Genomic DNA, 13,598 nt, shown 5'->3' on the forward strand with positions numbered 1-13,598 from the left:
CCTGGGTGGCGCAGTCGGTTAAGCGTCCGACTTCAGCCAGGTCACGATCTTGCGGTCCGTGAGTTCGAGCCCCGCGTCGGGCTCTGGGCTGATGGCTCAGAGCCTGGAGCCTGTTTCCGATTCTGTGTCTCCCTCTCTCTCTGCCCCTCCCCCGTTCATGCTCTGTCTCTCTCTGTCCCAAAAATAAATAAACGTTGAAAAAAAAAAATTAAAAAAAAAATAAAATAAATGTGAATAAACAGAGCACCATTCTTCTTAATACTCTGAGCCTGCTGACCCATTAGCCTTTTAATCAGCTTTTATCTAATGGGAAAACAGAATGATTTTCATTTATTTTTGCTTGAACATGCCTTCCAAGGGAAGGCTATACTATCTCCATATCACTATATCACTATAATATCTCATTAACCTTATAATGACTTACACTTACTTTTTCAGTTTCAGAAAACAAGTTAACTTGGGCTTGGCCAGAATTCTGTGGTCGTTCGGTCTTCTCATCACACCAAGTTGAGGCAGAGGAAATACCAAAGGCATGCATCAAGAAGGACCTATAAAGTTATGAGAGAAAAAGAAGGGTTATGGATAAACCAGAGGGAGAAGAGTTAGTTCTCAAAGAAAGACGATCAAGCCAGTTACATTGAGTAGATGGCACTCTGGACATATTCCTGTGCCTATCATGCTACTAGACAAGTGGGGGAATGACAGCACATCCTGATCTTAAGCCTATGGACTTCTAAGGAAGAGAACACACTCAGAGGAACATGAGGAGCGTGAACCTGCAGTACAAGAACTTGCAGAGAAAAACCACACAAGACAGCAGTGGTCATTGAGAAAGGATTAATGTAGGCAGTAAGTGCTGCAGAAAAGGGAAAGGTTACATTTGCATACATTTTTGCTGACCCCAGCATCTTCATAAAATATCTTCACTGTGAGCTGTGGGGAGACAGTGAAGTTATGAGAGAACACCTGGCCTCTCAGTAGCTCACTTCTCCCCTGGAGACTCAGGCAGGCGATGAGAGGGTTTGCAGGAAGCAACAGCTGGAGAGACATGGAGACCAAGCACCCGGCCATCAAGGCAGGCAAGACGGTGCTGGCAGGTCTCACCTGGCTACCGAGTCTTGATGTACCAAATATTAATGATTTTTTTCTCCCTCTGTATTTGTCCTTCTTTCTACCTTTCAGCAGGAGTAGCCTGTAGTTCTTCTGGGCTTTGCTTTTGAAAATTTTGAGCCCTCTGGAGAATGGAGAGTAGTAGTTCTCAACCTTGACTCCTCCTGGAATTACCTGGGGAGTTATAAAAAACACTGCCGCCTGGGTCCCACCCCCATATGCTCTTAAACTGACCTGGGATGCTCCTCTGGTGATTCTAATGTGCAACCAAGTTTGAGTCCCACTGACTTAAAAGGTTCCTGGACATAGTAAGAGAGAATAAGATCTACTAAAATGGACAAAGCATCTTGGAAAAGGAGGGAAGAGGGGAACTTCCGTGTTGCAATCTAGAGAAATAGCCTTGATTTGTTGTCTGGAGTAGTGGGAATCTGGGTTCTGGTTTTCATAGAGTCCCACAGAGGAGGTAAGAAGGCTCCAGAGAGAATGCCAGTTGGTAAATCTAGGGCGGTGTTTCTAGGTCTGGGATCTGCATGCAAATTGCCAGGCCATCTTGTTAAAATGCAGATTCTGACTCAAGAGGTAGGGGGTGGGGCCTGAGTCTCCATTTCCAGAAAGTTCTTAGGTGATCCCAGTGCTGCCCATAACATGTCAAAGATCTTCATGGCTAGGACTCTAGGCTGTCTCTCTTAAGATTCCCATTTCCATCTGAAGCCACAACCTGTTAAACGTGAAGTGTTCCACAGTCAGGGGCAAAGGACATCCTTCTGTGGCCTGGTCTGATTGAGAGCTGAAGGGCAGACAGACCCATCTACAGATCTCCAAAGCCTGGCGGGCTAAAGAGGAGCATATCCTGAAAGGGGATCCCCATGTCAGGGTCCTGGTAGAGTACAAATGGCCCACTCAGAAGAGATGACTGAAGATAGCTTCATGTAGGTATTATTTACAAGGTTGAGGCAGGGTTAACAGAAATGAACAAAAGATGGTGAGATACCATCCCTCAGGCAGAAGAACCAAAAGAGGAGGATGTATTGACTGGAATCCCATAAAAGCTGTAGGAAAGGGACACCTGAAACAACTGTTTCTTTTATTTTTATTTGTTTATTTATTTATTTACCGGGGGAGGGGCAGAGAGAGAGAAGGAGAGAGAGAATCTCAAGCAGTCCCCACACTGTCAGCACAGAGCACGACACAGGCTCCTTCTCACAAACCATGAGATCGTGACTTGAGCTGAAATCAAGAGTCGGATGCTTAACCAACTGAGCCACGCAGATGTCCCTTTATTTTTATTTTTTAAGAGGCCTCACCCCCAGCACGGAGCCGAATGAGGCACCTGAATTCAGGATCATGAGATTAAGACCTGAGCTGAGGGACACCTGTGTGGCTCAGTTGGTTAAGTGTCTGACTTCAGCTTAGGTCATGATCTTATGGTTAGTGAGTTCGAGCCCTGCATCGAAAGCACTGAAGGTGGAGAACCCACTTCAAATCCTCTGTCTCCCACTTTCTCTGCCCCTCTCCTGCTCACACTCTCTCTCTTCTTCTCTCTCAAAAATAAACATCAAAAAAATAAAAGACCTGAGCTGAGATCAAGAGTCAGACACTTAACCCACTGAGCCCTAGGTGCCCCACAACTGTTTAATTTCGAGAAGCACAGCCACATGAAGAAAATAGCCCACCATAGATAGATCCAGGGGAGTGAATACCCCAATATTTCTCTTCACACACCTTGTGATTTCCTACTAATACCTCCCATTGGCCCAACTCAAGTAGAAACCAGAGGACAAGAGAACTCAGCAGATGCAGTCCATCAAAGTCAGCTTCCTGGGCACAGAGAAGGGTGAAGGATGGAGAGCAGATCAGGTCATGGAAAACCTAGCACAATCTCCAAGAATGAGGTGAAATGTTCTGCCAGGCCAGACTACTTAGCCTGTTTAGGCTGCTATAACAATATACTCTAGAGTGGGTGGCTTAAATAACAGACATTTATTTCTCACAATTCTGGAGGCTGGCAAGTCCAAGATCAATGGTGTGGGCAGATTTGGAGCCCACTTCCTAGTTCATAGATGGCAGTGTTCTCACTATGTCCTTACATGGTAGAAGGAGTGAGGGAGCTTTCTCAGGCTTCTTTAATAATGGCACTAATTCCATTCATGAGGGCTCCATCCTGATGACCTAACCACCTCTCAGAGTCCTCACCTCTCAGTACCACCACACTGGGAAGTTAGGATTCAACCTATGAATTTCAGGGGGACACAAACATTGAGCCTATAGTACAGCCCAGTGGGGCTCAGCTTCTGTCAGAAATTCAGCTGGCATGGAAGAGAAAATGACAACAGAGTTTGCACCTGAGACTCTTACCCCTTCTAGACGGGAGCTTACCTGAGAGTGTCAAACATCCTCATGAATGACAGGTGAACTTCAACCCCCACAGCGGAGCTTTTGGGACAATGATCGTGATCCTGTTGGAGAACTGGTGAGCAGAGAAGAGGCGAGCTTTCAGAAGTTGCTGTTGATTTCAGGAATGTGTTGAGAGTAAGCCACTCAAGCTTTGAATCCTGACAACAGGTGGAGCACAGAGGAAGAGAAAAAGAATACAACCTTGTGACAGTTTGCTGATGACACAGATTTCTCAGAGTTTCTCAGAAAAATACTTAGGAAGGCAGGAGTGTGAAAAGTTATCTTTGGGCCCCACCTCGTACCCCAAATTTCTTAAGACAAAACGAATCTCCCACCATCTTTCTGGGAAAAGAAGGGCACAAGCCAGAGGCACGCCCCCGCTCCGGGGCAAGTAGGGATCTGACCTATTTAGAACTGGTCTTGGCTAGCCTGAAATTTAGCACCGGTTAAGTTAAGTTCCTAGCTTAATTGGAACACCTGTGCGCTTTCCCAGTGTCTGAAGTTGACAAAGGGGGAAGGGAGCGGAGACGGCTGCGCACTTGTGAGGCTGGTACTGAACAGGAGATAACAGAAGCACTTTCTCAGACGTGGCCAGGTAGAACCGCTGGGGAGTTCTCAGCAGTACACAGAATTCCAACTGGCACTTTGGGAAGCCAGGTGGGGGCTCCTTGCGCCGGATCCCTGAGAGCAGACTGCCAAGGCAAAGGGACTCTGGGTCCCTTAATCTGCCAGCAGTGCAAAGACAGCGGGACATTTTAGGAGACGCTTAGCTTTGGAGGAGGAGGCAGAGTTGTGGCGTCCAGGTCTTTCTGACCTTGAGTTTTATTTCCCATGCCATTACTGTGTCTCAGAAGTTGAGGGTTTTGACACTGTACGGGGCATTAGTAAGGAAGGGAAGCAATAACTAGGAGTGGTCGTTAGAAAGTGTTCTGAGGGGGGGCGCCTCCTGGCTCAGTCGGTTAAGTGTCTGACTTCGGCTCAGGTCATGATCTCATGGTTGGAGGAGCCCCACATCGGGCTCTCTGGTGCCAACTTCAGATCCTCTGTCCCCCTCTCTCTGGCCCTCCCCTGCTGGTTCTCTCTCTCTCCCTCCCTCCCTCTCTCACAAAATGAATAAATAAACTTAAAAAAAAAAAAGCGTTCTGAGGCCTACTGCATATCAAGTGCCAAAATCAATTCCAGGTTAATTAAAAAGTTAAAGAATGAATACCACAACAAAAGAATTAGAAGAAAGTTTAGCTGATCCTAACATGGCCAAGGCCTGTGAAAACACAAAAGCAAAAAAAAAAAAAAAAAAAAAAAAAAAAAAGGAAAAACCAATAGTTTGAAATAAACAAATCACCAAAAAAAAAAAAAAAAAAAAAAAAATTAAACAGGATAAAGTTAACAGGAACTAATGAGTTGGGAAAACACTTGCAGCACATGTGATTACTGGTTAATGTCATTAACACAGAAAGGAAGAAATGGATGATCACCTCAATGGAAATATGTGAACTGCCAATAAGCACTGGAAAATATTAATTAAATAACAGTGAAATGTGATAAAATACCATACAGTTCTTCAGGATTGACTGAGATAGGGAAAAACATAATATCCAGTATTGTCAAGGGTAAAAGAGAGGGGCATCTCAAATATTTATAACTGGAATGTAAATTGGTTTGATTTTTCTGGAGGGTAATTGATAGTTTATATTATTATTTTTTTTAATGTTTATTTACTTTTGAGAGAGAGAGAGCATGTGCACACAAGTGGGGGAGGGGCAAAGAGACAGGGAGATAGAGGATCCCAAGCAGGCTCTGTGCTGATGACACTTTAGGTGCTGACAGCACTGAGCCCCATGTGGGCTCATGAAGTCATGAACTGCAAGATCATAACCTGAGCCAAAGTCGGATGCTCAGTTGACTGAGCACTCAGGGGCCCGGGTAGTTTATATTATAAACCTTACAATGTGCATAACTTAAAAAAATTATTTTAAATGTTTATTTATTTATGAGAGAGAGGGAAAGACACAGAGTGAGAATGGGGGAGGGGCAGAGACAGAGAGGGAGACACAGAATCCGAAGTAGGCTCCAGGCTCTGAGCTGTCAGCACAGAGCCTGATGCGGGGCTTGAACTCAAGATCCGTGAGATCGCGACCTGAGCCGAAGCTGGACGCTTAACCGAGTGAGCCACCCAGGCTCCCCAAAATGTGCATAACTTTGACTCAGCAGTTTGTACTCTAGGAATTTATCTTAAGGAGATAATCAAGGACGTGCACAGAGACTTACCTACAAGAATGTTTACGACAGTGTTATTTTAACAATGACAAATTCTGGGGAGGGAGTACTGAATGTTAAGATTTGACAGAATTGGGGGGTAGCTACATGGGTCTTCATTATTGGATTAGTTTCCTACTGGAACAAAAAACCGTAAAGTTAGTGGCTTAAAACATTTTTTAAGTCACAGTTCTGTAGTTCAAAGTCCGACCTGGTCTCACTGGGTTAAAACTGAGGTGCTGGCAGGACCGTGTTCCTTCTGGAGACTCCAGGGCAGTGTCCATTTCCAGCTTCTAGAGGCTGCCCGCATTCCTTGCCTCAGGTTCCCCTTCTTCCATCTTCAAATCCAGCAACACAGCATCCCTCAGACCTTTCTTTCATCACCGCATCTCTTTCCCTGACTCTTCGTCTGTTTTCCTCTTCCACTTTTAAGGACCCTTGTGATCACATCCGGCCTACACAGACAATGCTCCTAGTTAGCTAATTAGCAAGCTTAATTCCAGTTGTCATGTAACCATAGGTCCTGGGGATTAATGCTGAAGTCTTTGGGGGTCATTATTCTGCCTACACTACTGTATTATAGTTCCATATACTTATCTTCATAAAATGGTATTTTGTAATATTTAAAAAACCTAAATTCAACGTCCACTTTAGTGTATGGATGAAAGGAGGCTATATATTGATAGTATGAATGCTGTGTGCACATTAAAAGTCATAATGTGGGGGCGCCTGGGTGGCTCAGTTGGTTAAGTGTCCGACTTCAGCTCAGGTCATGATCTCACAGTCTGTGAGTTCGAGCCCGGCGTCAGGCTCTGGGCTGACAGCTCAGAGCCTGGAGCCTGCTTCAGATTCTGTGTCTCCCTCTCTCTCTGCCCCTTCCCCGCTCATGCTCTGTCTCTCTCTGTCTCAAAAATAAATGAAAACATTAAAAAAAAAAAAGTCATAATGTGGGAAAACATGTAACACGGAGCAGTGTTCATTATATAATGAATGGGGGAAAACAAAGTCTACAAAAGAATATGCACAAGATAACAATTATGTAAAACCCAAACCCCAAGTATATTACTATTTACTATGCAAGTAAATAAAAAATGTTGGGAAGGTCAAAATGTCAATAATGTTTATCTCTGGATGGTCATTTTAATTTTCTTCAATTTTTCTCCATTTGCCAAAATGTGTGAAATAAAAGGTGATTGACAATGTTATCTAGCACATTTTTCTCCTTGGTATCCTTTTAATTACACTTGTTCACATCCATCCCTCAAGTTCATCCTCATCAAAAATACTTCAGTTCCAAGGGGCACATGCACCCCAATGTTTATGGCAGCGCTATGAACAATAGCCAAAATATGGAAAAAGCCCAAATGTCCATGACTGATGAATGGATAAAAAAGATGTGGTATATACATACAACGGAATACCACTTAGTGATGAAAAAGAATGAAACCTTGCCATTTCTAACAAGTGGATGGAACTAGAGGGTATTATGCTAAGTGAGGTAAGTCAAGCAGAGACAGATACGATTTCCCTCATATGTGGACTTTGAAAAACTCAACAGATGAACAGAGAGGGAGGCAAACAATAAGAGGCTTTTAAATACTGAGAACAAACTGAGGGTTTGGCGGGGTGGGGGGCAGGGGGGAGGTTAAATGGGTGATGGGCATTAAGGAGGACACTTTTCGCTGGGGAGGTGGGGAGACACCTGGGTGGCTCAGTCAGTTAAACATCCGACCCTTGGTTTTGGCTCTGGTCACGATCTCAAGGTTTGGGGAGTTCAAGCCCCATGCTGGGCTCCATGCTAACAGTGCAGAGCCTGCCTGGTATTCTCTGTCTCCCTCTCTCTCTGCCCCTCCCCCACCCGCACTATCTGTTTCTCTCAAAATAAATAAACCTAAAAAAAATTAAAGAAAAAAAGGCAGGCACTTTCCTGGATGAGCACTGAGTGTCATATGTAAAAGATGAGTCACTTGGTTCTACTCCTGAAGCCAAGACTACACTGTACATTAACTAACTTAAATATAAATAAAAAGAAAAAAAAACCACCACATTTCAAGTCTGGCTCTCAGTGACACCATTTTTTTCAGGCCCCAGTTGTCCGCGGAGGCAGGAAGGAACCATGCGGTGAACTAAGCCTGGCAGCGAATCCTGCTTCTTAAAAACTTCAGGGCGAAGCAAACCCAAGGCACAGCCGCATCCCACAAAGAACTTAACGGGTACCTTGGAAGGTGGATGCTCAAGTATAGGAACCCTTCATAATTTCTCCAACACGGGTTAACGGTTTTGACTGACGCTACTATTTTTTAAAAAACGAACAGAGAACGGCGGCGAGAGCCGGGGGCCTGGCGACCAGGACCGTGGCGGGGGCCACCCACCGCGCCCGCCCGGTTCCCCTAGCCGCGGGGCTCAGGCGGCCGTCAGCGTTCCCCCTCCGCGGCCTAAGCCCCAGGAGGCTTCCCAGCCGGACACACCGCCTGAGCCTCACTCCGGGCACCGCTGGCTCGACGCGCAGCCCTACGGCCGGCGGCCCTGGCCCAGGAGCCCGCGAGGCTGGTGCGGTTCGGGCTTTCGGCACGAGGGGAACCTCAGGGCCTCTCCCGCAGCCCCTGATCGGCTGACCCGGCCGAAGCCGACCCCCACCACCGAGAGGAGCGCCTAGAGCGGACCGGCCCTCTAGTCCTGACGCTCCGCTCCGCCCAGCCGCCTCTATCCCGGAAGTTGATGCAGCTCGCCAGATCGCGTGCTGCTCGTTAGGGGTGTCGCCTTAGAGATCGGGACTGGCTGGGATTGCGAAAGGATCAACATGCCTGTGAGTTGTTTACTTTCTGGTTTTCCGTTTATTTCGGGCTTCTCTGTCTAGGGGTCCTGGGGGCGGGTTAGCCCGACGCTTCCGCGGGCCCGGGGGTCCCTGCCGAACGCATTTCAGGGGCGCGGATCCCGCAGCTCCTCCGCGCGTGGCGGACTTGTTGGGACTTGCCTGGACGGCGCGGCGTGTCGGGCCCTGCATGGGCGTGGAGCGGGGTGGACCCGGGGCCGCCCAGTGCTTAGGTCTCGAGTCCCTAGCTAGGGGGACACAGCTTCTCGGTAACACTCAGCCTTCTTGGGTTTGGGTGGGCGCTCGCGAGACTGTAGTCTTTGGAGTCTTTTTGCTCTCCTTGTGCTTGGTGGTTCTCTCCTCGTCTCGGAAGCGATTTTCTGCTGGTTTCCTTTTTCAAAACTGTCTTCGCAGTTACCTTACTTGTTAACTGCATCAAGGACAGTCAGGCTTCAGCCGCTCAGAGTACCTGTCAGATCAGATGTTGAACCCCGGGGGCAGAAGTCACCCCCGGGTTGGCACTCTCCGGTCTACCTCAGCGATTTCTACTTTCAGCGGGTGCACGGTTGGGGTCAAGTTCTTACTTAGCACCACAGTGTTGTTTTTATCGGAGACTGTTACTCAGCGGACTAAAGAAGAACGAGATTAACCTTACCATATGCTTCTTGATCGTCCTAGAGTTCCTTTACCGGGACGTAGAGAACACAAGCATTATAAAAAGTATGGATTAAAGTTAACAGGCTAAAAAAATAACAAGTATCTGACATGTTGCGTCGGCTGAGTATGACTTTTATTCCCTTTTTTGCGTGTGTATTTTAAGTCTGGTTAAATCTGCCACCATTGTGGATTCATTCTGGGAATAATAATACTTTTTTTTATTCAGTTGGCTAGAGATTTACTCCACCCGTCCTTGGAAGAGGAAAAGAAAAAACATAAGAAGAAACGTCTAGTTCAAAGCCCAAATTCCTATTTTATGGATGTAAAATGCCCAGGTAAAATTTCAGATCTTAATTCCTTTCTCAAGGAAAATTTCTGAAGGGATTGCTAATGTGGTGTGTATGTTTAGATCCCTTAGGACCCTTTGTTGACTAGCAGTGGGATTACAGAATTGGAATGTCAAAAGGGACAGTTTCCTAGTAAACTATTCAAACCATAGGAGAAAGATTTGGGGGCGGGGGTGGTGAAGAGGAGACTCCAAAGGGGATATGACATTTGACTTAGTAAGTGTTAAGCTATGCAGATGGTTAGTTTTCTTGAAACTAATCATGAAAAGTATGTTGATTCTTCAGTGTAAAGCTGTGCTGCCCAGTGTGGTGGCCATTAGCCATAGGCAGCTACTGAGCACTGGAAATGTGGCCAAAATGGGAAATATTCCTTAAGTGTAAAATGTACACCTGATTTTTAAGATGTAGCACATACACACACAAAAACCATATTGATTACATGTTGCAATGGTAATAATATTTTGGAAATAGTTCAATAAAATATATTACTAACTTCACCTGTTGGCTTTTAAAAACATTTTTTATGTGACGTTAAATATGTGGCTTGCTGTTGCAAACATTAAAGTCTTAATCTTTTACAAATCTTTGCTAGAAATATGTTGAACAATATGCTTTATTTTCTTCTGCTTTTCGCTTTCAATTTGCCCTTTTTCTAGGTTGCTACAAGATTACCACGGTTTTCAGCCATGCTCAGACGGTGGTTCTTTGTGTAGGCTGTTCAACAGTGTTGTGCCAGCCAACGGGAGGAAAGGCCAGACTCACAGAAGGTATGTCATTTGGCCGTTTCTAACCCAGTGATGAGATTTTATGATTATAAATGTCGTCCTTTACTAAAAACCAGTTTAAAAGAAATCTTAAATTCATTATTACCAAAATAGTTGTATCTTTCATCGTATGCTCTTTCAGTAAAGAGTACCCTGCTCAGATGGCTAAGTTTATATTCTTGACTTTGTAAAGAACTCATGTAACTATTATTTTTCTTAGCTTGGAACACCTAATTCTGTTACGGTTAGTCATTTAGTTTGTTTAACTTGGAATTTTAAACAGAAGTCAAAATGGAGCCAAACAATAACTACATACAATAGTACATACAGATTTTTAAAACCATAGAATTTTTTTTTTTTTTTTTTTAATTTTTTTTTTTTTCAACGTTTATTTATTTTTGGGACAGAGAGAGACAGAGCATGAACGGGGGAGGGGCAGAGAGAGAGGGAGACACAGAATCGGAAACAGGCTCCAGGCCCTGAGCCATCAGCCCAGAGCCCGACGCGGGGCTCGAACTCACGGACCGCGAGATCGTGACCTGGCTGAAGTCGGACGCTCAACCGACTGCGCCACCCAGGCGCCCCTAAAACCATAGAATTTTAAAAATTCCATCATAAATATTTTGTTTCATATATAGTTGACGCATTTGACTGAAGACAGTTTTTATCATTGCTGGCTAAGCAACAGAAAACTAATGTATAAATTAAAATGCCAGAGGTTTTGATTTGTGAGTACCTGCTTAATAAAACATCTCATTTAAAAATTTTTATGTATTTATTCATCTACTTATTAAAGACTTTATTTTTAAGTAATCTCTACCTCCAGTGTGAGGCTCAAACTTACAGCCCTGAGATCAAGTCACATGCTCTACTGACTGAGGCAGCCGGGTGCCCTTAAAAATCCCGTTTGGGTTGCTCTTTCACTTTCGTGCACCAAGAAAAAAAAGAGTAATTATGAATATTGTTTTCCATAGTAGTACTTATAGACTTAGAGTTCCATAATTATATTTGAAATTTGCTTGTGATATTTTGGGGAGTTGTGAATTCCACATTGTTCTCACCAGAAGAGTTATAAGTGGTTTGGGAACTAATCTAAAATGTATTTTGTGTGAGCTGGTGAGATCTAAGTATGAGGTCAGCATACGATATTTAAGTGTAGTGTTGCTCTCAAAAGTATACTTGCAAGAGTTTTTAAACCTTTATATCATGCCATGATCTTGGAGTTTTGTGCCCATGTGCTGATGGATGATTAATAGGGTATTAGAGTTTTCCTAGCAGACTTGAAGAGCATCCTCATCAAAATTAGTTTCTTGGGAAGTGATTCAAAATAATTCCTAAAAACTAAGATTGCATTTTCTGATAGCTGGCGTTAAAGTTTTAACTGTTGAATTTAGGCTCATGGTCTTATGTAGACTCCAACATAGCATTTGAGAAACAGGAATAATAGTTATAGTCACATCAGAATAAATTCAAATGTACAAGATTTATTATAATAAAGTTCTAGTATAAAAGGATAAATAACGTATATATGAATGTTAATCTAATATTCCTAAAACTTTGTTTTTTTTTAACTTAAAAAGTACTTTTTGTCATTAAAACTATACTAGAGATAGAGTACACTTGTTTAATGTGCTCTTGTGATTCCTTTGCAGGGTGTTCATTTAGAAGAAAGCAACACTAATGATCACACAACCTCTTGAATTTGTGTTCTATCGCAGAAAGCCTTATCAGTTCAATAATTCTGGTTAATCTACCAAGATAATGTAATTATGTTTAATTTTGTAAGGTATACAACAGTCATCTCCTATTTTGGTGTCAGTTTTTCAATAAAGTTTTGATTATGGGCAAATTCCCCTTTTTCTTTTTTTTAAAGTATGTGTGACTATGCTCTATGTTTATATGTATACTGTGTGAATTTGGTATAAACATTTTAAGAAGTGTATTCTGATTAGTTTGTCTCATTTCAAGACTGGAAACCCTAAATATTTGATTTTCAGCCCTTTTCCAAATTGCTGTGAGTGGGCTAAACAATTAAAAAATGGAAAGAAGTCCATTATTTGTTAATTCTAAAAATAGTTTGCTATTGTAACTATGGAAACACATTTACAGAAGTACATATTTAATGTGCTGTAACAATCAGTATAACTACAGAGTAATTATAATGTAATGGTTTGCGTTTTTGTGGCCCTAACATGCTGCATAATTTAGTAGAATAACTGCAGCTGGGGTCTGAGTTATAGGAAGCTCCTTTTGGGGTAGGAAATTTGAGAGGAGACATCAGGAGTAGCATGATTTACCCTAGGATGTCCTGGTTGGGAATGGTAGATGGCATGGAATTCTCTGATCCAGACACATGAGCACACCTGATTACAGATGTGTGTTGAGTGGCTCTGGTGTCTCCTTGTCATTTTGATAGTTTATGGAGTGATCCTAGGGAGCTAGGAAGTGGAGTGTATCTCCCTCTAGCCACATTGGACTGCTTGTATTTGACGTGTTATCTTTAAAGTAGGCACTTAAGATGGGCCTTTGCTATCAAGAGATGTTTCTATATATTCACCCCCAATCTGGAAGGCTGATCCTTAAACATATTCATATACAAGAGGAATGTGGCACAAGAACTGAAAAACTTGGGGCACCTGGGTGGCTCAACCTGTTGAGCGTCCGACTCTTGATTTCTGCTCAGGTCACGATCTCAGGGTCTTGGGATTGAGCACTGCATTGCCCTCTGCATTAGGCTCCATGCTGAGTGTGGAGCCTGCTTGAGATTCTCTCTCTCTCCCTCTGCTTGCTCTCCCCTGCTTGCCCTCTCTCTCTCTCCAAAAACAAACTGAAGAACTATCCAAAGTTTGGAATGTAATATATGGGGAAGTAAATAACCCAAACGTTTCCAAACTTGCTTGGTTTATGGTATCTTTAGAGTCTCAGTAATTTTTTCAGAGTTCCTTGGCCAAAACAAAACAAAACAAAACCTAACAGTTAACATTAAGTAGTTAGGTTCTAATACATGTAAATTAAAAACAAAAGTGGTATTTTTTATCTCATTCTTAAATGACCACATTAGTAATCGAATGGGTGTCCCTTTTGGGCACTGCACGGTTTCTCAAAATGGGGATCAGACTAGACAACTGCCATCTTTCTTCCACACTGATTTTTGCGTAGTACTTGCTTTTTATCACAGCAATGACCCAAAACCCAGCTTTGCAAAGATACGACATCATCAGGGCTGCCTGAGTACCTCAGTTGGTTAAGCATCTGACT

General features: G+C 43.6%; 1 protein-coding gene across 3 annotated transcripts; it reads left to right on the plus strand.

Moving 5' to 3' along the window:
- Window positions 1–8,444: 8,444 nt before the first annotated feature.
- RPS27L (ribosomal protein S27 like) lies at window positions 8,445–12,189 on the plus strand. 3 transcript variants are annotated; one of them, XM_045449492.1, is made up of 4 exons: window positions 8,445–8,566; window positions 9,456–9,564; window positions 10,233–10,343; window positions 11,993–12,189. In XM_045449492.1, exons 1-4 carry the CDS (start codon window positions 8,561–8,563, stop codon window positions 12,019–12,021), a joined length of 255 nt encoding a protein of 84 aa, XP_045305448.1. In that variant the 5' UTR covers window positions 8,445–8,560; the 3' UTR covers window positions 12,022–12,189. The 3 variants fall into 3 exon arrangements, with proteins under 3 accessions (XP_045305448.1, XP_045305450.1, XP_045305449.1); XM_045449494.1 differs by lacking the exon at window positions 8,445–8,566 and adding an exon at window positions 8,637–8,841; XM_045449493.1 differs by lacking the exon at window positions 8,445–8,566 and adding an exon at window positions 8,899–9,353.
- The last annotated feature ends 1,409 nt before the right edge of the window (window positions 12,190–13,598 follow it).

This window comes from Leopardus geoffroyi, chromosome B3 (assembly GCF_018350155.1).
Source record: "Leopardus geoffroyi isolate Oge1 chromosome B3, O.geoffroyi_Oge1_pat1.0, whole genome shotgun sequence".
Lineage (NCBI taxonomy): Eukaryota > Metazoa > Chordata > Mammalia > Carnivora > Felidae > Leopardus > Leopardus geoffroyi.